Source organism: Diabrotica virgifera, chromosome 1 (assembly GCF_917563875.1).
Source record: "Diabrotica virgifera virgifera chromosome 1, PGI_DIABVI_V3a".
Taxonomy (NCBI): domain Eukaryota; kingdom Metazoa; phylum Arthropoda; class Insecta; order Coleoptera; family Chrysomelidae; genus Diabrotica; species Diabrotica virgifera.
The window spans coordinates 118,796,539-118,818,473 of record NC_065443.1 but is presented as its reverse complement, the minus strand read 5'-3'; the positions used below and the strand labels follow the sequence as shown (position 1 = coordinate 118,818,473).

Sequence of the window (21,935 nt, the reverse complement as noted above, 5' to 3'; positions counted from 1 at the left end):
AATTAGCGTTCGTAGACTACGAACGCGCATGCGTCTGATGGTTGGCAACGGTTGCTGATTGTACTACGAACAAACCTATTATTCGCCCAAAAATATCAGGAAAACTGAAGTACAGTGTAGAAAAGTGGTACTCAAAAGCAAACAAAACTAAATGCAAACAAAGAGAAGACACAGATAATGAAAATAACAAGTAAACAAACCAAGAAGACCAATAAAAGTGTAAAACAAGACATTGCACAGATATTATAACTTTATGGCGAAGAACAGAAACGAATGGAGACAATTATTCAGAAGTTCGGTGAACCTTCCTCGACACCTAACGGTTGAAGAGGACCAATAATGAATGTGAGCATGTTCTTTCATTATCATTCAGTCTTACATAAGGAGGATACATAGATAAAACATTTAGCACTTATTCATTGATTACAAATTATATCACTCGTTCTTACAACTTTTATAACATTATCATTCATTTCTGAAAATAAATGAAATTATGATCGGTAAAGATGCCCCTTCTTCTTCTTTGAGTGCCTCTCCTATCGGAGATTGGATATCATTAGGGCGATTCTAATTTTATTTACTGCTGTTTTGAACAATTCGTTAGTGGTACAGCCAAACCACTCTCTCAAATTTCTCATCCAGGACATTCTTCTACGGCCTGGATTTCTTCGTCCTTGGATTTTTTCTTGCATTATATTTTGTGGGAATGTGTACTTTTGTCCCCTCATTAGGTAGCCTATGTATTCAAGTTTTCTCTTTTTTATATTCAGAGATGCCCCAAAGAAACTTGAACATTTAGAAAATGCTTTAGAATCTAGCCATGTGCATAGGTTCTCTTTTGATGTGAAGTTTAAAGCAATAACCGGAAAGGTTTTTCCTAGTGTGAAGGATAAAAAATTAAGAAAACTGATGTGAAGGTCTTCTTCTTCTTCTTCTTCTTCTTGTAATAGGACTATGTCCTGTTTCTTCTGTTACAGTCTTTGCTGCGATCCGGAGCTCCAACTCTCGTACCATCGTTTTTTGGGTCTTCCTATGGGTCGCTTGGTGTTGGGCTTCTGTGTTTTCGCCCAGTGCGCCATACGTTCAGGGTCCATCCGATCTACGTGGTCCCACCACATGCGTCGTCGCGCTCTTGTCCATCTCACTACGTCCTGAACGCCTAGCTCTCTCAATGTGTCTTCTTTTCGTACTCTATCTCTGAGTGTGATACCTCTTATGGATCTTAGGGTTTTCATCTCTGTTGTTCTCATTATCTGTTTGGTCTTTGTTGTCTCAGCTGCGTATGTCAGTACGGGTCTAACACATGTCTTATAAATGCGGACTTTGCTTTTGGTGCTCAAATATTTATTCCGCCAGATTATATCCCTCAGAAAACCAGATATTCTCGCTGCTTTCATTGCCTGCTGTTTTGATTCTTGCTACAGATGCCTGTCGCTAGATATTTCCATACCTAAGTATCTGCAATCCATTACCTGTTCGATTATATGGTCGTCCACATGATGATGTGAAGGTAACAAACTGAAAAAACCCGCTGAAAAAACATTTAGTGTGCAAGAAAAGTATTTATGATTTTAGATATTTTAGCACCCACAATATCAAATGATAATCATTGTTTTTGCACGGCAGTGTCTTTTGGAAACTTAAAAAACTTAGTTCTCCTCTATGAGCATTAGTTAAAATCGTAACTTCGTAATTTTGTACTTAAAAATTAAATTACCTACAAGCAATATAATAATAATTATAAACGAAAATAAAAATTGGCAAACACCACGTGTTATTTTTGACAGATCTTTGTTTTGTTTGGAAACCTTTCCAGAGTAGCCAACATTGATTTGACGTCACGACTATCACGGTCTGTTCCATTCCTAGTGTTAAATTTGCCTACATACCATGATTTGTATTCTTCACAATTTTTTCGCCCTTTGTACTTTTCGCCACCTTTGAATGCACGCAATTGTACTTGCTAATCACTTCATTGCTAAGTACACATTATATGTAATAAAACAAATGATCACGTATTCGTCTTTTTTAAATTTTTGTTCAAATCTTTAACCAAGTGTTATAATGTTGATAGTGATAGACTATTTCAGAGTGACGTTGCGTTGTGGTTGACACGTTTTACTGTGCACTAAAGGGATTAAATCCCAGTCAAAGCATCAACAGTACGAAAATAACAATGTATTCGTACTTGTATGGTACTAAATTTACCAATACATTAAAAAGAACTAATTGTTATACAACTATATAAAGAAAATAAAAACGGAAAATATAGTGAAAGCTAAATAAACAAAATTATTGAAATATAAAAGATAACTAAATTTTTATTCTGTAAATTTCCACATATTTCTCTAGTACTCTAGTGTAAAGCCAGTTGCACACATAAATCTAAACCTCAGTTTCATCTTGTTCGGAAGCTATTAGAGAGATTTTGCACCTCTTAAAATAACCGCTGATTTTGGCTCCGCTATGGTTAACTTTATTAAGCATAACGATTACGGCAACGTTAAAAAGCAGAGTTTTTGCAGCCTGTCAAGTAGGTTCTTCGTGTCATCGTTATCGTTATTTAAACATAACCTCACTTCACAACGTTATTGTAATTTTAAGCATAAACTTGAACAGTTTTTGATATTTTAATTTATAGGTCATCAAAATTAGAATCTATGTAAATGTAATTTTACTGATTTTTTTACATTCTGGCAACAAAGCAATTTAACCATTACTATAACGATAACGATAAGCACTACTTTAAACCTCCGTAAATTACGGAATCCCTTATGTTTAATAACGATAACGGATCATATATTCGCTACTGCGCAGACGTAGTATAACGATAACCATAACGGAATTGCAAAATAAGAGGTGCAAAACCGTGGAAAATTACATAAACTGTAATAGAATTAAAGCTTTCGTTAAAAAACAATTACAAATTAAAAAAAAATCTAGCTTTAGACGATTTTGTGGATCACTTACGAGGGAAACTCCAGTTAAAAAAATTTAGAACACAATTAAAAAATTTAAAACTCATTTTTCTAATAGCCATGTAACTTTTCTCAATAACGAAACCTCAATAAAAATTCTAAATAATTTAATTTCGTGCAATGTAGATCCCCGGTTTAAACTTCTGAGCTCTAGCAATGAAACTGTTGAGCAAATAACCTACACTGAGTACACTAATATAATATACTCAAAAAAAGATAAGGCCACTGGTATGGATAAGGTATCTTATTCGATGTTAAAAAACATACCCACAATAGCAGAATCCCATTTGATAAAAATTTTCAATAATATATTAAAAACAAGTAAGATACCATGGCAGTGGAAACAAACAGTAATTTTACCTTTCCTAAAACCTACTAAATGTCCAAACAGTCCAGAAAGTTACCGACCAATCGCTTTAACGTCATGTGTAGGTAAAATTCTAGAAAACATAATTAAAAATAGAATAGAATGGTTCGTAGAGCATAATAGTGTTTTACCTAGCTACCAGCTGGGCTTTCGCAAAGAAAGTGGATGTAGTAATGCGCATGTAGCGCTTTCCCACATAGTACTTAATGCTTTTACTGAGAGTAAAGCGGTTTTAACAGTCTTCCTTGATCTAAAAGCTGCTTATGATAATATAGATATTTACCTTTTATATAGAAAAATGGTGGATTTAAAAATACCATACATATAATAACCTAATTTTTGAATTCTTAAGTTACAGAAATATTTATATCCGAGATAGGGAATACCAAATAATTGGACCCAACATCACTGATAAAGGGCTGGCACAGGGATCGCCCCTGAGCCCACTACTATTCAACATATATACCAAAGCGCTACATGACATTATTCCATCTAATTTCAGGCTAATTCAATATGCAGATGATCTAGCCCTCATAACAGTTGGTGAAGATATAAATAATCTTATAAGATTAACTAATATATTATGTCTTACTCACATAACTCAATGGTTAACAGAAAATAAACTACCCTTGTCCAATGGTAAATCCTCTGCAGTAATCTTTAACAAAAAGAAAAACATCACCAATAATATTCCGTTAAAAATAGAAGGAGAGATGATTCCTATTATAGAATCAATTAAATATTTAGGGACAATATTCAATAATCGACTTAACTGGATTGAAAATATTAAACGTATCGAAACACAAGCTCAAAAAGGTTTGAATATAATGAGGGCAATATGTGGAACCTGGTGGGGAGCAAACCCCCATACACTCTCATTAATTTATAAAGGAATCGTAAGACCCCATTTGGATTATTCATGTGCAATATTAAAACCCTGTAGTAAGTCCCCACTCTTAATATTAGATAACATTCAGTTTAAAGCTTTACGAATCATCACGGGCTGTATGAGATCTACCCCCACTAATGCTTTGTTAGCAGAAAGTGGAGAAATTTCAATAGATGCAAGAAGAAAAATACTTTGCGCTAAGTTCTATCTAAAAATCCTAGCTGATCTGAAAAATCCACTGAACGACATCCTGTCAGACTTGGGAACCAAAGTAAATTATAAAATAGGATTTTGGAAATCACAAGAGCCACCATATGTGATTGAAATCAAAAATAATTTTGACAAATACCTTATTAATCTATATAAAGAGAACATTAAATCCTGCTTTCAGATCGAACTGAATTATCTTACGGGAACATTTCAGACAATTTTCTCAACCCACAAAAAATGGAAACCTATACTCATCAGGAATTTCTTAATGAATTTTCAGCTTCATATGGAAATTACATATGGGTATTTACAGATGGTTCTTTAGATCCCGAGTCGAGGACAGTAGGTTTTGGGGTACACATACCTTCAATCAATTATAACTATGCATCCAGATTACATGAGCACACTCAAATATGCACTGCAGAAATGATTGCAATTAACAAGGCAGTATCTGTTTGTATCGAAAAAAATATTAAAGAAGCAATAATTTTTTCAGATGCTAAAAGTGCCATCCAAAAATTACATAACACCACCTGGGGGACAAACAACCATATTGTAAACCTAAGTAAAAGACTCATTATTGAGTCAATGGAAGCAGGATTTAATATAATCTTAGCTTGGATTCCAGGCGATACTGGAATAAAGGGGAATACAGAGGCTGATAAATTGGCAAATATAGGCAAGACTTTAAATGTTCCTGCAGACATTAAAATAGATAAATTTGACTTTTTGCCTTTTATTAAACAAAAAATTGTAAATGAGTTTAAAGTTGAATGGACAAAGCAGTTTAAAACTAAAGGCAAATGGTATCAATAATGCCAAAGTGATTTCTCTATAAACCCTTGGTTCCACAAATTCACATTTGTGGATCGAAAGCACTTCATCATCATCGAAGACATCAATTATTAGAATGCGAACGGGCCATTGTCACACACCAGACCATTTGTTTAAAATTAATTGTAGTGATACTCCTTTTTGTGAATGTGGACAAATAGGAAGTATAACTCATATGTTACTTGAATGCCCAATTAATAAAACAAATCAATTTGACCTGTATCAGGAACTTGTTAATATAGGAAGTCCAACCCCCATTTCAATACAAAATCTCCTACATAATATTAATGACCAAACCTTAAGAAAGATCAATCAATTTTTAACAATATTTCAAATTAAAATATAAAATAAAAATAGTTATTTGAAAATCATATCACAATGAATTTAAAGAAGGGAACACGGAAAAATCCAGACCCTTTGAAAAGAGGATTTCCTTCGAGTTAGTCTAAATACGAGGACTGGCCAAGTACCTAAGAGGTGGAGGCCATGAAACTACAAGAAGAAGAAGAGGTGCAAAATCTCTCTATTTTCTTATGGCATTTCATGTAATTTACTATTTTAGTTGGACATAAGCCACAATTTAAGTTTTAAATTAAATTTATTACCCATTTCGATTTCCACTTTGGAAATTGTTATCAAAGTACAAAGCATTAAAAAATTAATCAAATATTGTTTTTGTTGCTTGGAAAAAAACTATTAATTTAATTTTATCTGACTCATTTATACTGACAATTCAGACATATGTTATACATTTGAAAGAAGATGACTTTAAAATGATATTGCCAATATTTATGAGATTCTGTATGATTCTATCTACAATAACTATACTTCTTCTTCTTCTTTAGGTGCCGTGTCTGTATTCAGACGTTGGCCGTCATCATGTTTACAATTTCCTGAAACCTCTCTCTATCGGCTGCTGCGCGAAATAAATCTTCTACTGTGCAACCACACCATTGTCTAATATTACGCAGCCATGAAAGTTTCTTTCGACCAATCCATCTCTTTCCCTCCACTTTTTCTTGTATTATAAGTCGAAGCAGATGGTATTTAGGTTCTCGAATTATATGGTCGAAGTATTCGGTTTTTCTTTTCTTTATGATGCTTATGAGCAGACGTTCTGAATTCATCATTTGAAGAACATCTTCATTGGAAGTGTGCGAAACCCACGATATCTTTAGGATTCGTCGATAGCACCACAATTCGAATACTTCTATTTTGTTTAGCATTGTGGTTTTTAACGTCCACGTCTCACAACCGTACAATAAGATAGACCACACATAACATTTTAGGACCTTCTTTCGAATATTCATCGACAGGTTTCTGTTACATAAAACTGGTTTTCAGTTCATAAAAGCCTTCCGTGATATTTCGATCATAGTTATTATCTCTTCATCAGAGTCACAAGGTACATTTAACCAGCTGCCAAGGTACTTGAAATGATTCACCCGTTCTAACTCCTCTCCATCATGAGAAAGCTGACCTTGATCTATATTAATCTTTCCAACTACCATCAACTTTGTTTTTGAAATGTTGATTTTAAGGCCTCTCCGATAACTTGCTTCACTGACTAGATTTAGTAATGTATATATGTTACTAGATAGTTAGATAATGTTAATAACTATACTACAATCACAATAAAGATGCACCAGAAATAAACAAACCAAGACACGTTGAATATTACGAGGAGCACTCCCACATCATGTATACAGCGTGTCTACTTGAGTTGGAAACATATGGGAAACTTTTTTATTATTAATTTTACGAAAAAAAGTTATTCTTTATAAAAAGTTCTGCATGCCCCAAAACCTAAGATTCAATTATCAGATATCAAATTTTCTCAATATTATACGAGGTATGTCAAAAAATATGAATTTCGGCTAAGGGTAAAGTACCTTTATTTCTCTCAATATCGAAAAGTCTTATTATGAAAAGTTGTTTGGAAATAAAAACCAAGCTCAAATATGTAATTTCATGCTTCTAATTGGAAAAAAATATTTTCCAAATTTTTCTCAAATTTATTGATACTAACTTCGTTTTTATTCATTACACATACGATAACTCTTTTATTATTACTTTTACGAAAAAAAGGTATTCCTTATAAAAATCTCTGTATGTCCTAAGACCGAAGATTCAACCAACAGACATTTTATTAATTTTATACGAGTTATGTCAAAAAATATGAATTTCACTCAAGAGTAAAGTACCTTTATTTTTCACAATATTGAAAACGGTTATTAAAAAAGTTGTTTAGAATTAAAAACTATGTGTCAATATGCAATTACATCCTTCTAATTGAAATACTGTGAAATATAAAGGTGCTTTAATATTGAGCGAATTTCATATTTTTTGACACACCTCGTATAAAATTAATAAAAGTTGATATATCATGGTTGTGTCTTAGATTTTAGACCATGCAAAGTTTTTTATGAAGAATAACTTTTTTTCGTAAAATGAATAATAAACGAGTTATGATATTTGTAATAATTAAAAACGATGTTGAGTATCCATAAATTTGAGAAAAATATTTTTTTTTCAATAAGAAGCATGTAATTGCATATTTCATCTTAGTTTTTAATTCCAAACAACTTTTTATCATAAGAATTTTCGATATTGAGAGAAATAAAGGTACTTTACCCCTAGCCGAAATTCATATTTTTTGACATACCTCGTATAATATTGAGAAAATTTGATATCTGATAATTGAATCTTAGGTTTTGGGCATGCAGAACTTTTTATAAAGAATAACTTTTTTTCGTAAAATTAATAATAAAAAAGTTTCCCATATGTTTCCAACTCAAGTAGACACGCTGTATACACATTGTAAATACCAAATAATGATTTATAATGATTTGTAAATCATAATTTGGAAGTGTTCCTCGTAACACTCAACGTGTCTTGGTTTGTTATACATTTTAATGTAGATGACTTTAGTATGATATTGTCGATATTTATGAGTTTCTGTATGATACTACACTACACCATCTACATTTACACTCTACACTATACTAAATAACAATAAAGATCCACTAGAAATAAAAAAACCAAGACACGTTGAATGTTACGAGGAGCACTCCCAAATAATAATTTACAATATATTGTTATATAATTTTTATGGGGAAAATTTAGCGAACTCATTTTATATCCCAGACCACAAGATCGTAACTTTTCATCCATGTATATGGCCAAAATTTGTAAATAATATATTTTAGTCGTTAATCAGTGTTTCGTGGAAAGTGAAAAACATTAGTGGTTAAGATTCTAGGAACGGACTTAACAATTCAAGAACAATGGAACTATTTTACGATCGGTTTTAGAAAGTGGATGTATTTGCGTTTGACGTGAACAATAGAACAATTATAAATGAGTCCTAGAAAGTAAAGACGGTAAATAAAATTGTTTAGGTTTAAAATAGGGTTTTTTCTAGCATGTAAGACAAAAATTAATTTCGGTATCTCCTGGAATTTGACAAGACGGGAAATTTTGGATACAAGACTATTTGTTTTTAAGAAAGGAAAGTAGGGATGTAATGTGTAGAGATAATGCTTGTGATTGGCGAGGAGACTGATGAAGGGGAGTAGAGTGTTTGAGTTTCAGATGGATGAAGGAAAAAGTTTTACTGTGTAATTAAGATCTGAAGAGAGCAGTCCAGTTCAGAAAGTAGTGATTTTGTGTGAAGTGGTTAAGTTGGTGGCCGTATAAGCAGATTTCTGTAGAGACGAAATCGTGATCGAGTCGAGAAGTAAAATCTCCTCGTATCCGAATACATTCCAGTTTCTGTCTGGAACGAGTAGCCGGTTCTTTATCAATTTTGCACAAGATATCGAGCTGAGAAAAAAATCTTGGAAGTAGTCGAACCCGCTTATTGGAATAGCCTTCGTGCTAAGCAAAAGTATTCTTATAACCGGGATATTCTAATAACCGACCATTGGTGGCTAGTAGAAACGTTTCGGGACCTCAAATTTCTATTCCTTAAAGAAAGATATTCCTATAACAGGTATTCTATTAAGCGGGTTCGACTGTATAAAGATTGATATTGTTTGTATCGAGTCAGAGACTAAATCGAGGAGAGATTTCGAGCGAGTGCTGTTTGTTGATGAAGCAGTTGGAAGAGGAGGATAGTCTCAGCATCCGAAGGAGCATGTGTGGGGGAACCGAGGATAACACAATCCATGATAAGAAGTATAGAAGATAAAAAAGGTTAGTCAGATCATTTGTAAAAAGGAGAGAGTTGTTTTATATTACATACCCTATTTGTTTTAATTTTGCAGCATAATTCATTAATTCATAAATTCATAGAAGATATAAGTAATCTATTTAAAAAGGTGAAAATTAAAATTTGTTTTATTTTTATAATAATAAGAACAGTCTACCGAATCTTTTAAAGGAAAATTTGTTTAAAAAATGATATAAATAAATAATATTTGTAGAATCTACATGATTTTGAGTACATTTATTTTCCTTGTTTTGTCCTGGATGAAGTGAGCAACGAGAAACACTAGAAGCCACAAACTAAAGGTGATATTTTAAAATCAATTAGCCCTGAGAATACATTTTATTGGAAAGTTTTATTAAATTTTGGTTTTGTTTCATGAGTAGTAATTAAAATAATTAATTAATTAATCAAATTAATAAGATGGTCATCAATCTCTTATATATATATATATATATATATATATATATATATATATATATATATATATATATATATATATATATATATATATATATATATATATATATATATATTTTATATCACTTAAAACTTTTTTGACTTTTTAAAAAATATTTTATTTTGAAAATACAAGAATTAAAGTTACATGTACTAAATCTAAATTATTACGAACGAACATTAAACACCGGCAAATGGTTTTATATGATTTACAAAATGCTGAGGTTGTGAGAAAGCCTGGACGTAGTAGTTCTCGCTGACATTGGCATTGAAACTGGATGCGTCGATTCAGATGGCTGACACCTGATATATCCTGATGGGAAATAAGTAGGTACTTCATTATTAAGGTTAGTTGGTAAAAACGGATATAACAGCTCCCCTTGTTAGAAGGAAGTTGACGCGTGGCAGCAACTTCCAGAGTGTCTGTTTATTGGTATTCAGTGCGATTTGCTCTTCTTCGTCTATGGAGTCGCTTAGATGGATACTGGGTTTTTGTCTTGGAAAGATTTTGTCTGAGAAGTGATTGCAGCAACTGAATGGTATTTGAACTGGATGACTTTAGTATGTAACATGGTCGTAAGCGTCGATCAATTTCTGGGAGTGTACTCTTGTACTACCAATAAGGGCATCGCACGTGGGTTGTAGATTGAGCACGTGGTTAGTTTTGATGATTTCTGACTTGACTTCTCTGAATTAGCATTTGATTGTAATGGGCTCATTACAAAAATTCAAGCTGATCTTCTGAACGGTGTAGTCTTTGGCAAATATTACGGAAGTCTGGCATATTCTAGGAAGGCGTTCTTGTCGCTTCAGAAGTTGGGCTTAGCATTTGGCGTCGCTGTCGATTGGATAACAGATCTTGGTTCTGGCTCGAAGTGTTTTGCATAACTCAAGGCTATCTATTTATTGTAAGGTATAACAAAGAATCATCGTTTCGCGCAATATATTTATGAGTTCTTTTTAATATCGAATGTAAACCTGTTCGATTATCCAGTATTGGTATTGGATAGAGACTATATAAAGTATATTGTTCTGTATCAGTTAAAGGAATATTTAGGGCAAACACAATTCTTGTGTCTAATTGATAGGCCTGTAATTCGATAATATCGAGATATTGAGGGAGATTTGAAGTATAGATTGATGGGAGAAGATTATTTTTCTGTAATGATTGTGATATATGCCTAAGCGATTCAATTAAATCAAACGGGGTAATAATTGAACTATGTAATATTTTTAATCTAGCAAAAGTTATAGCATTTACTATATTATTTAACGAATCTTTGATAAATGAATAACTTTCCATTAGCAATTCACAAAAGTTCAGCATATCGATTTGAGATTTATAGAATTTGAATTGGTCAGAGATATTCATTATTGATTTTCTAATTTCTTTAATATTATTGTTGAAAGTTTCCTCATCTATTTGTAATTTTCGGATTGTCGCGTTGAAACTATTAATGAAAGAAGTGGTAACCGATATTTGAATTTTTAATAGGTTTTCGATTTGATACTCATCGCGGGGTATCTTATTAAATTTATACATTCATTGAAATATTCGCCATCTGACGAATCTAAGTTTCCGGTTATTGTTATTGATTTCTATATTGAACCTATACCGTTAATAAGTTCAAGTTTTTCTCGGAAAGAGTATTGTTTTCGTATCAGCCATTATTTCTGTATTTTTAAGATTAACGGAACTAGAGGTTTGAGGAGACTTATGTGAGTTTGGAGTTCAGATTTGAATGATTCGAGGTATATTTTATTTAGTGCTATCTAATAAATTGTCTAAGATTCTGTCGTTTTTGTCGATAACATCTCTGATTGAATATTGAAGCATGTCTTTGTATACCAGGAGGGTCCATTTGTCGTTTGAAATTTTGAGATTGAAAATATTTAGTGAAAACATACAGGAAGCAGCGTTAAACATTAGTAAAGTTATCTTAGTTAAATTAATTAGTTAATAGTTAAAAATGGAAAACAAAAAACAAAAGAATGATGTGATGGAGAAATGCTAAAAATGGTAGAAGCAATTGGAAAAATAAGAATAAAAAGTAATCAATAATAGTGGCTGTAGTAGAAAAGAATACAGAGAATTGAGGACAATGATTAAAATAATGTGCAAGGCAAAAAAAAATACAATGAAGATGAACTCAAAAGAGGTCGAAGAAAGATTCCAAACAAAAGGCATTAAATCCTTTTACCAGGGAACAAGAACAATGGAAAGAGGATATAAGAAAAATATCACATATTATGAAAAATGATGAAGGTAGGTACATTAATAAATGAACCAGGGAGTTAATGAGAAATTATCAAATTTACTTTATGCAACTGCTATACCAAAATGAAGAAGAAAGGAGAATAATCCATGAAATTGAATACGACCTTATAGTGATAGAAACTTCTACAAAGGAAGAAATAGAAAATGATATAAAGGGAGAAAACAATAAAAGTCTAGGAAATTTGAACGAAAATAAAAGAGCAGAAAATTTATCAGTCTTTCAACTAATAACAGAAATATCGGCGGAAATGATAAAAGTAGGAGAGAAAAGGCTACCCAAAGAGATACATAACTTGATAAAAGCACATGGGAAACAGAAAAATGTCAACAGAGTGTGCGATAGCAGGGGTATGTCCTATACACAAAATTTGACGAAATGAAAGGTGAAAACTATTATAGTAGAGACAACTATAATAGAGATATCGCGCTGTTATAAGTAGTTAGTTTAGACAATCTTGACACAAATCATACGAAAAAGCTAAATCAATATAAGGAAAATATATTGGTCGAATATCAGGCAGAATTTAGAAATAAAATAATAGGTCGACGGCAGACCAAAAGTTTGCGCTAAAAGGAATCCGTACTACGTGCTACGAATATAAACATCAGTATTATGTCCTGTTCGTTGACTTTTCAAGTACGACTAAGATAAGGTAAAGTGGCAACAGATATACGATCTAATGAAAGAGATAAGCCTACTAATTAAAATCGTCATGATGAAAAAAAATGCCTATGGATAACAAAATAAACGAAATAGCAAACAAGGGGCATAAACCAAGCAATTTTACGGTAAGGGTAAAAATTATCAATGACTCTTTTTTTAATCTAATACTAGAAGGAATAATCAGAAAAAGTAAAATAAAGATGCAGGAAATATTTTCTTTTAACATGGCCATCTAAGTATGGCAATGTATAGATTTAACACTATTAATGACAAGTAAGAAAGAACTAAAAGGATTAATGAACAATAATATAATAATAGAAAAGAAAAGAGGTAAAAGATTTAGTCTTCTAATAAATAAGGAAATAAGTAATAAATAAGGAAAAGACAAAATGCATGATAATGGGAAAAGCGATAAAGAAAGAAGATAATTTCGCCTTAGATACAATGAAAAAATTTCTGTTCGAATGAGTTTCAGAGTTTACTCAGGTGAGTTTGAAATTATGTGAAAATGGACACGGGGAAGGAAAGATAAAGACAAAAATAGCAAAAGGAAACAAAAAGTATGGAGTGTTGCGATCATTAGTGAAATTCGAATATGTCTCGAGAAAAACAAAAATTATAATCTACAAAACAGTTATCAGGCATACAGCTACATATGCATGTGAAACATGGGTACAAAAATCAGAAATAGACTTTTTAGAGAGATGGGAGAGAAAATACAAAAGCAATATACAGAGGTGTGAAAATAAATTATTAATAAAGTAGAAAGAATAATAACAGACCTTTTTTTATTTTATAATGGCTTTGGCTTTGGCTTGTCAATTAGCCAGACTATTTGTTTTTTTTTTGTATGGAATAAGAGACTTAAATAATGAGTCAATAATAATAATGTCAATCAGAGCATATGGAATATGATATTTAGGACAAATTGAAAGAATGGGAAAGGAAAGAATGTTGAAAATGGTACTATCACAAAAATCAGTACATCAAGAAGAAAAGATAGACCAGGAAGGATATTAAATGTCACAGTATATGAAGACTTGCGAAAAAGTAATAAATATCGAGAATTGGAAAGAAAAAGCTTTAGACAGAAAACAATGGAAACAAGTAGTTAAGAAAAAATGTATGGAAAGACTATATAAAATTTGTATATTGTAAATATTTAATATTAAGTGTTTAATAAAAATAAATGTAATATTGTCTATAGTCTATATTATAGTAGTACAGTGTAATATTATTATGTACTTAATAACTTAATACTAATTGTGGGGAAAGTTAAATTTCTCAACACTATGTCTTCAAGGGCTGTGGAGCTTAATAAATAAAATAAATTCTTCATGAAAGAAAATTCCAATGTTGATTGGGGTTAACATATACTGGGAGTGGATGACTGAAATGAGTCTAAGGAATTTGAAAGAGAATTCATGATAGATAATTTATCAAAATTTACTTTAATTATTTTATTGGATTTGCTATTTAATAAAGTAACAAAATTTACGTGGGTTTCTTGGGTTTCGAAAGGGCTAATAAACTTATTTTGGGGTTGGATGCAAAGTGCTCAAAATATGGCACAATGGGCAAAAATGAGGAAGGCCTATGTCCATTAGTGGACGTAAAGGGCTGGAAAATGAATGAACTTATTTTGGGTTTTGGCTTTAGGATTACTTAAGTCCCTAAAGTACTTTGATAAAGAGTTTTCTCATTATAAAGTGTTTCGGGTGGTCTAACAGAGGTATACCCAAACATGAGTTCGTACGGTATAAATCCGTGAGTTTTAGCATTATAAAATGTTTCGGGTGGTCTAATGGAAGTATATCCAAAACTGAGTTCGTATGGCATAAATTCGTGAGTTTTAGCATTATAAAATATTTCGGGTGGTCTAATGGAAGTATATCCAAAAATGGGTTTGTACGTTGTAAATTCGTTAGTTTTGTTTTTTGTGTTATTAGGACAAATAATTGCATAAGGCAGGATACTGAAAGGATGTTCATCGAAATTTTCAGATTGATTGGCTCTTTTGTTTTTATATTTTAAGCAAAGATTTTTTACTAGTTCTCGTTCTTCCTTGCTAATATGTTGTATTGGAAGTCGAGACTTGATGTTGTCGTTTCGGTATATTTTATCAGAGCAATAATTTATTAAGTTATCGTTTGACAGAAAATTTAGGATAGGGTGATTCGAAGAGGATTTAATTTCAGTATCGGAAAAATCGATAATTTTGGGAATTGTTTTTCCGTTTACTATGGGTGACAGAAATTCTTCTTTTTTATTCACGTTTACTAACGCGTTGGGGGTATGGACTTTATCACTTTCTTTTTTATACAAAATTGCATCTGTATTCGACAGATGACATGTTAAATTGGATATTTGCTCGGATCTAGGATCTATTTTAATTTGATTTTTTATTTGATTAGGGGAATCATTACTACGGGAATTAGTTTCAGTTTCTACTTTGTAAAGAGATAATGTTTTAAAATTCGTGACTAATTTTTTGTTCTTGAAGTCTATGGTACATTCGTAGTGTTCAAAAAAATCTAGGCCTAAGATTCCATCAAAATCAATATCTAAATCATAAATGAATACCTTATGGGGGTTTCCTTTTTGAAACGGGACTAAAATTGATTCGGTGACAAGAAGTTTTTGGTCTGTAATACCTCGTATGGTAATACTTTCGGGAAAACGCGGTTTGAAATTTTTCGCGGTATTTTCTTTAAAGATGGAGATACCAGCACCGGTATCGATAAGTAGTTTAAATTTGTTTGTTGCGTCTGTTATATAATAGAGATTTTTGGAGTTTACAGCAAAAGGAGGGCTCAGAGAAATTTCTGTTCTGGAAAATTCAGAGACTGGTTCATGTCGTCCAAATTTAGAGTTTAGATCTGATTTTCTATTTGAGACAAAGGTTCGCTGATTGAAATGGCATTGTCTGGTGGGTGGTTTTGATTTGGAACCGTGAGAAAATCCTGATAGTCTTGGCTATCAATTAAATCGGTTGATTGATCGAATGAAGGGTAATAATCAGGAGGTGGATAATTATTATCGGAAAAATCATCATAGTGATAGTTTTTAATTGGATCTGAGGTATAATCATTAACATAGTCAGGTTCATAGTTAACGAAGTGAGCTCTGTGTCTATCGTTCGAATAATTGGGGTTTTTATGGATTACAGAAGGGCGTATTTGTGAATTATTTTGATTGGGTGTGAATTGAGATCTTTGTTGTTCATTAGGTCTAGTGTTTTGGTAATTATTATTTGGGCTGAAGTTTTGCCTCTGAAAGCCATTGTTTTGGGCATTATTGAAGTTTTGATAGCTACTGAAATTTCGAGTATCGTTAAAATTCTGGGAATTATTTTGGGAATTTTGTCTAGAGCGACATTCGTTGTTTGAGTGGCCAATGCGTCCACAAAAGGTGCATCTAGGTGGTTGAAAGTTTGGTCTTCTAATGGGTTGATTATTTTGATTGGGTCTTGGAGGATTGGGGCGATTGGTTTTCTGTATTTCGAAATAAGATAATTGTAGCTCTCGTCTGATGCGGATCTGAGCTTGAAGAAGGTCTTTTGGATTACTAGCACGAACAATATGTGCAATTTTTGGATCGAGGCCGGTCAATAATGTATTGAGCGCCATTGATTCGATTAGTATGATTTGGGCTTGTTTCTCTTCAGGAGTGAGGCCAGATTTCTGGATATTGGCATGCATTTTTGCATTAAGGACTTGGACACGATTGAGGAATGTAAGAGCCGATTCATTTAAAAGTTGTTTGACTCTCTGTAAATCTTGTATGAGAGAAGATAGGTCTCTAGTGTCTCCAAAGTGGGAATTAAGAAGTTGTTTGATTTCAAGGTACGATAATGGATTTCTAGAGCTTATGAGCTGCGCTGCTCTTCCGCGAAGTTTATTTTTTATGTGAATTACTAATAGCTGTTTTTGATCACGCGTAGACATATTATAGGCATAATCACAGGCATTTAGAAAAGTTTGTAAAAATATTTGATCGCCTTCAAATTCGGGTACGATCGAAAATATTTCGGATAGTTTATAAGGTTCTACTTCGGGTTCATTCTCGATATGAGATACGGGGACTGCGGGGCGAGAAGTGTTACTGTTGTCAGTCATGATGATCAAATAAATTTAAATAAAATAGGTAATCAATATATCAAAAATATAAAAAAAAATGGTCAAATAAAACAATTTAAATATGGAATAATCAATATATCAAATAGTAAAAATAAAAATGGTCAAATAAAACAATTTAAATGTGGAATAGTAAATATATCAAATAGTAAAAATAAAAATGGTCAAATAAATCAATTTAAATATCAAATAAAAATCAGAAATAATAAAAAATATACCAGAAAATGTTTTTATAACAACTGTCCGATTAGCGAAATGTGCGTGTTTCAGACGTGTATATAAGAACAATAGTGAAAATAAAGGAATGACGATTAACAGAATAAACGTCAAATAGTTAAAAGATAATCAGAAAAATATTTAGTGGTTGTATTTAATATTTAAAAAAAAATGTTCTTATAATAACCGCCCGATGAGCGAAAAGTGCGTGTTTCAGGCGTTTATAACAACAATAAATAAAAAAAAATTGACGATTTACAGTATAAACGTCAAGTAATGAGAATAAATATGTAGTTGTCTTTATTGATTTTCAGTATAATCAATATTGGAATATCGAACAGTATTCAGTAATAATAATAAAAATATAATAATATACGAGATGATTCAATATTAGACTTACACTAAATCCAAAAACATCTAGTCGTCTTGTTCTCGACAGCGTCTCTACCAGGGGCTTCACCAGGTGTTCCTAATCCGTAGATATCTGCAAAGTGATGACGGCTCTGCCTTTTGGATGGTTCGTTTCTGAATCAAAGGATTGGAATCCACCGTTGTTAGTTAGGCCTTTCCGTGTTCTAACAACGTTTCCAGATCCTACTGACTGCGCCAATTTTTATATCACTTAAAACTTTTTTGACTTTTTAAAAAATATTTTATTTTGAAAATACAAGAATTAAAGTTACATGTACTAAATCTAAATTATTACGAACGAACATTAAACACCGGCAAATGGTTTTATATGATTTACAAAATGCTGAGGTTGTGAGAAAGCCTGGACGTAGTAGTTCTCGCTGACATTGGCATTGAAACTGGATGCGTCGATTCAGATGGCTGACACCTGATATATCCTGATGGGAAATAAGTAGGTACTTCATTATTAAGGTTAGTTGGTAAAAACGGATATAACATATATATATATATATATATATATATATATATATATATATATATATATATATATATATATATATATCGGTTTTAAAACGTTCTCCTACGTCTTCCGATGCCTAGTCGCCATTCACTTCGGTCCATCCAAAGGTCTTCATCCAATTCTCTTTCTCTCATTTCTCGATTTATGCCTTCTCTCCAACTAAGGCGGGGTCTTCCTCTTTTTCGTCTACCATGAGGGGTCCACGTTAGGATTTGTTTCGGGAGTCGTTCTTCGGACATTCTTTGTACGTGTCCATACCATCTAAGCTGTTTGGTACTAATGTCATCTACTATTGTGTGTTTCACATTCATTATTTCCCTAATTCTGTTGTTGGTTACCCTTTCTAATCTTGATTTTCCTGCTGAGCGCCTCCAGAAATCCATTTCTGTTGCTTCAAGTTTTCTCTTGTATCTTTCTTTTATTTGCCATACTTCACTGCTGTAAGTGATTATACTCTTAACAATTGTATTGTATATTCTATGTTTGTTGTTGTTTGATATTGACTGGTCCCACAGGATGCTATTGAGAAGGGTAATTGCTTTTCTTCCCTGGTTGTTTCTTTCTTCTATCGTCCGGTCTACGCTTCCTTCTTGGGTGATGGTCATACCCAGGTATTTATATGCGTCGCAATGTTTAATAATTTCGCCATTCCCCAGTGTAAGGTCCTGCTGTGTCCCACCGATACACATATATTCGGTCTTCTTTATGTTTATTTCCAAACCACCTTTTTTGTACTCCTCTATTAATTTCCTTGTCATATATTCTATATCATCGTAGTCTTGCGCTAGTACAAGTTGGTCGTCTGCAAATGACAAAGTGTATATTGTATTGTTGCTGATCGGTAATCCCATGTTTTTGCATTTGCGTTTCCAAAGTTTTAGAGTTTGTTCGAGGTAGATCTTAAATAATGTCGGTGAAAGGCAGCACCCTTGTTTTAGGCCTTTGCTAATTTGGAATCCTCTCGATAGCCTGCTTCCAACTTTCACCCTTGATGCAGTTTTGGTATACAATTGTTTCGTCGCTGTTATTAAATTTGCGCTTATATTGGTTTTCTCTAATGCTTCCCATAGTTTGTTTTGTGGGATGCTATCATACGCTTTTCTTAAGTCCACATATAACAGATGCACCTCCTGGTTGACGGCCAGTTTCTTCTCAATAATCTGTGTAATACAAAACAGATGGTCAACCGTTGATCTCCCTGCCCTGAATCCTGCCTGTTCTTCAGCTTCTATATCTTTATATTCGTTTTCGATTTTATTTTTAATCAGTTTTCCGTATATTCGGCTGATCGAGTTCGTTACAGCGATGCCTCTGTAGTTGTCACATTGATCCCGTCTGCCTTTTTTATGTATGGTGGATATCCATGATATCTTCCATTCTTCTGGGATTTCCGCTCCGTTGATGCATCTTTGAAAGAGTTTAGCCAGGTTTTCATATAATTTTGTTGTGCCATATTTTATTAGTTCAGCTGGTATGTTCCCTGGTCCTGGTGCTTTGTTATTTTTTAAAAACTTACATACTTCTTCTACTTCTTTTGTTGTTACCCGTAATGGTGAGGCTAAGATATTTACATTGCTGGTATCACTGTTATTTAAAAATTCCGCTCTGTCCTCATTTAGGAGTTTTTCAAAATATTCGTCCCATTGATCCGGTGTGATTGCTGATATTATATCTCTTTTCTTTTCCTGTCGTAGCGATTTTAATACTTTCCAACTTTCTGTACTTCTCCGTCCTCCTAAATGTGTGTTAATCATGTTACACTTTTGCTCCCAAGCCTCATTCTTCTTTTGGCATATCATTTTTCGCACTTTAGCTTGGACCCTCTTGTATTCTACCTTATCGGCGTCGGTCCTTGTGTTCAGAAATTTTTTATACTTCTCTCTTTTATTTTTAATCTCTTGTTCTATTTCTTCGTCCCACCAATACGGAGTTTTTCTGTGGTTTTTTATTTGGAGTCCGAGGGCCTCTGTTGCTGCTTCCTGAAGACATGTTTTTATATAATGATAATGCTCTTCATTGCTGGTAAATTGCATGGTTTCTAACTTTTTATCTAATCTACTCCTGTATAAATCCCTCACGCTTTCTTGTTCTAAGCTGTTTAGGTTGTATTTCTTTTCTGTTAATTTTTCTATTTCCGCTGCAGCTTCTTTTAAATCTCTTGCTCTATCTATTCCTATTGTGAGCTTTGTTTTTAATAGATGGTGGTCACTGCCGCAAGTGGCTCCTCTATATACCCGCACATCCTGTACAATCAATTTAGTCTTTTGTCTTATGATTGTATAGTCTATGATTGATTTCAGCCCTCGGGTATTTTGTGTCCATGTATATTTATGGATATCTCGGTGTTGGAAGAATCCGTTTGTGATTTTCATATCATTTTGTTCGCATCAATCTCTTAACAGAGAGAAAATAGAGAGCATAATAATATGTACATTGTAAATCCGAAATCATGATTTACAATATTTATATATTGTAAATTATGATTTGGGAGCTCCTTGTAACATTTAACATGTCTTGGTTTGTTTATTTTCAGTGCATTTTTATTGTAATTTTAGTATATGTATACTAAAAATAAACAATAATTATAAGTGTGTTGAACAGCTTTTTATTTTAAACAAAATATGCATTTTTAATGCATAACTTGCTCCAACTCATTATGCAGAGAATTGAAGGAAAAAGCATAGGAAGGCGCAGAATATCGTGGCTGCGCAACCTGAGAGAATGGTACGGATGTACATCAAATAAACTTTTCAGAGCAGCCGTCTCCAAAGTCCGAATAGCTATGATGATTGCCAACCTCCGTCGCGGAGATGGCACTTGAAGAAGATGAATGTATATATTCTATTATGTAGGTAGGTATAATATAATGGTATGGTAAAGAAAAAATTTTGATCATTTAAATCTAATTTTAACACACTTATGAAATCTTTGATTGCGAGTTTCTCAAACTCTAAATTTTGACTTTTTTCTCTTTGGAACTGAGCTATCATTATATTGAAAGATTGAATAAATTCTTCCGAGCTCAAGTAGAGATACGCCACTGCTCTAAAATTCAAAAGGTATAGTAAAGGTGAACAGATTCTGTCTCTGTCTGTAGTTCAGACCACACTGTAGTGTAGAAAAAATCGATTTATTAAGTCAAAACAAATGGTTAATGGCACAATGGCAGTAAACATACAGGCAGTAACATTGACAAGTTCAATCTTTATTTAATTGCAATCTTAAATTATTAATAATAACAAATATATATAATGAAATACGAAAACTGTATTGAAAACATAACCTAAAATTATTGTGACCAAAACATTTATTCAAATCTACTTACACTTAACGACATTGTTTATGTGGTTTCTGTGCACACACTAAATCCGTTATCTTTTAACAAATACCTAATACCTAATTGTTTTTTATAAAAATAAAAAATGTTTGAATGTAAGCATCAATAACAAAACTTTCGTGTACTTATCTCTGACCTCACAGAATTCAGTAGCGTAGGCTAAATAAATTAAATCAAATTATAAAACTAGAATTTTAATGTGTTTATTAATAGACCAGAGCATTTAGAACAAAAAGCACCGTAATAATTTTATTTTTTAAATACAGCACTTATCGACTTTTTTTGCATTGTGTTCTGGATGACGCCAGGAAAAATGGCATTTTAAAGTGCATAAAATGCATCCACAAATGCATAAACATTGTCAAAATCAGTATATTAATCAGTAAATAGTGTTTTCAACACTAAATTGATGCAAAAAGGGAATGG

At 32.5% G+C, this 21,935-nt stretch overlaps 1 protein-coding gene across 1 annotated transcript in view; it reads right to left on the bottom strand.

The window, feature by feature from the left end:
* Positions 1-21,645, bottom strand: part of LOC114324149 (3-hydroxyisobutyryl-CoA hydrolase, mitochondrial) — a 29,127-nt gene extending 7,482 nt beyond the window's left edge. Inside the window, exon 1 of the mRNA XM_028271893.2 lies at positions 21,498-21,645. Within this exon, the coding sequence (XP_028127694.2) occupies positions 21,498-21,509 (12 nt within the window). The 5' untranslated portion in view covers positions 21,510-21,645. The remainder of the gene's footprint in view (positions 1-21,497) is intronic.
* Between the last annotated feature and the right edge of the window lie 290 nt (positions 21,646-21,935).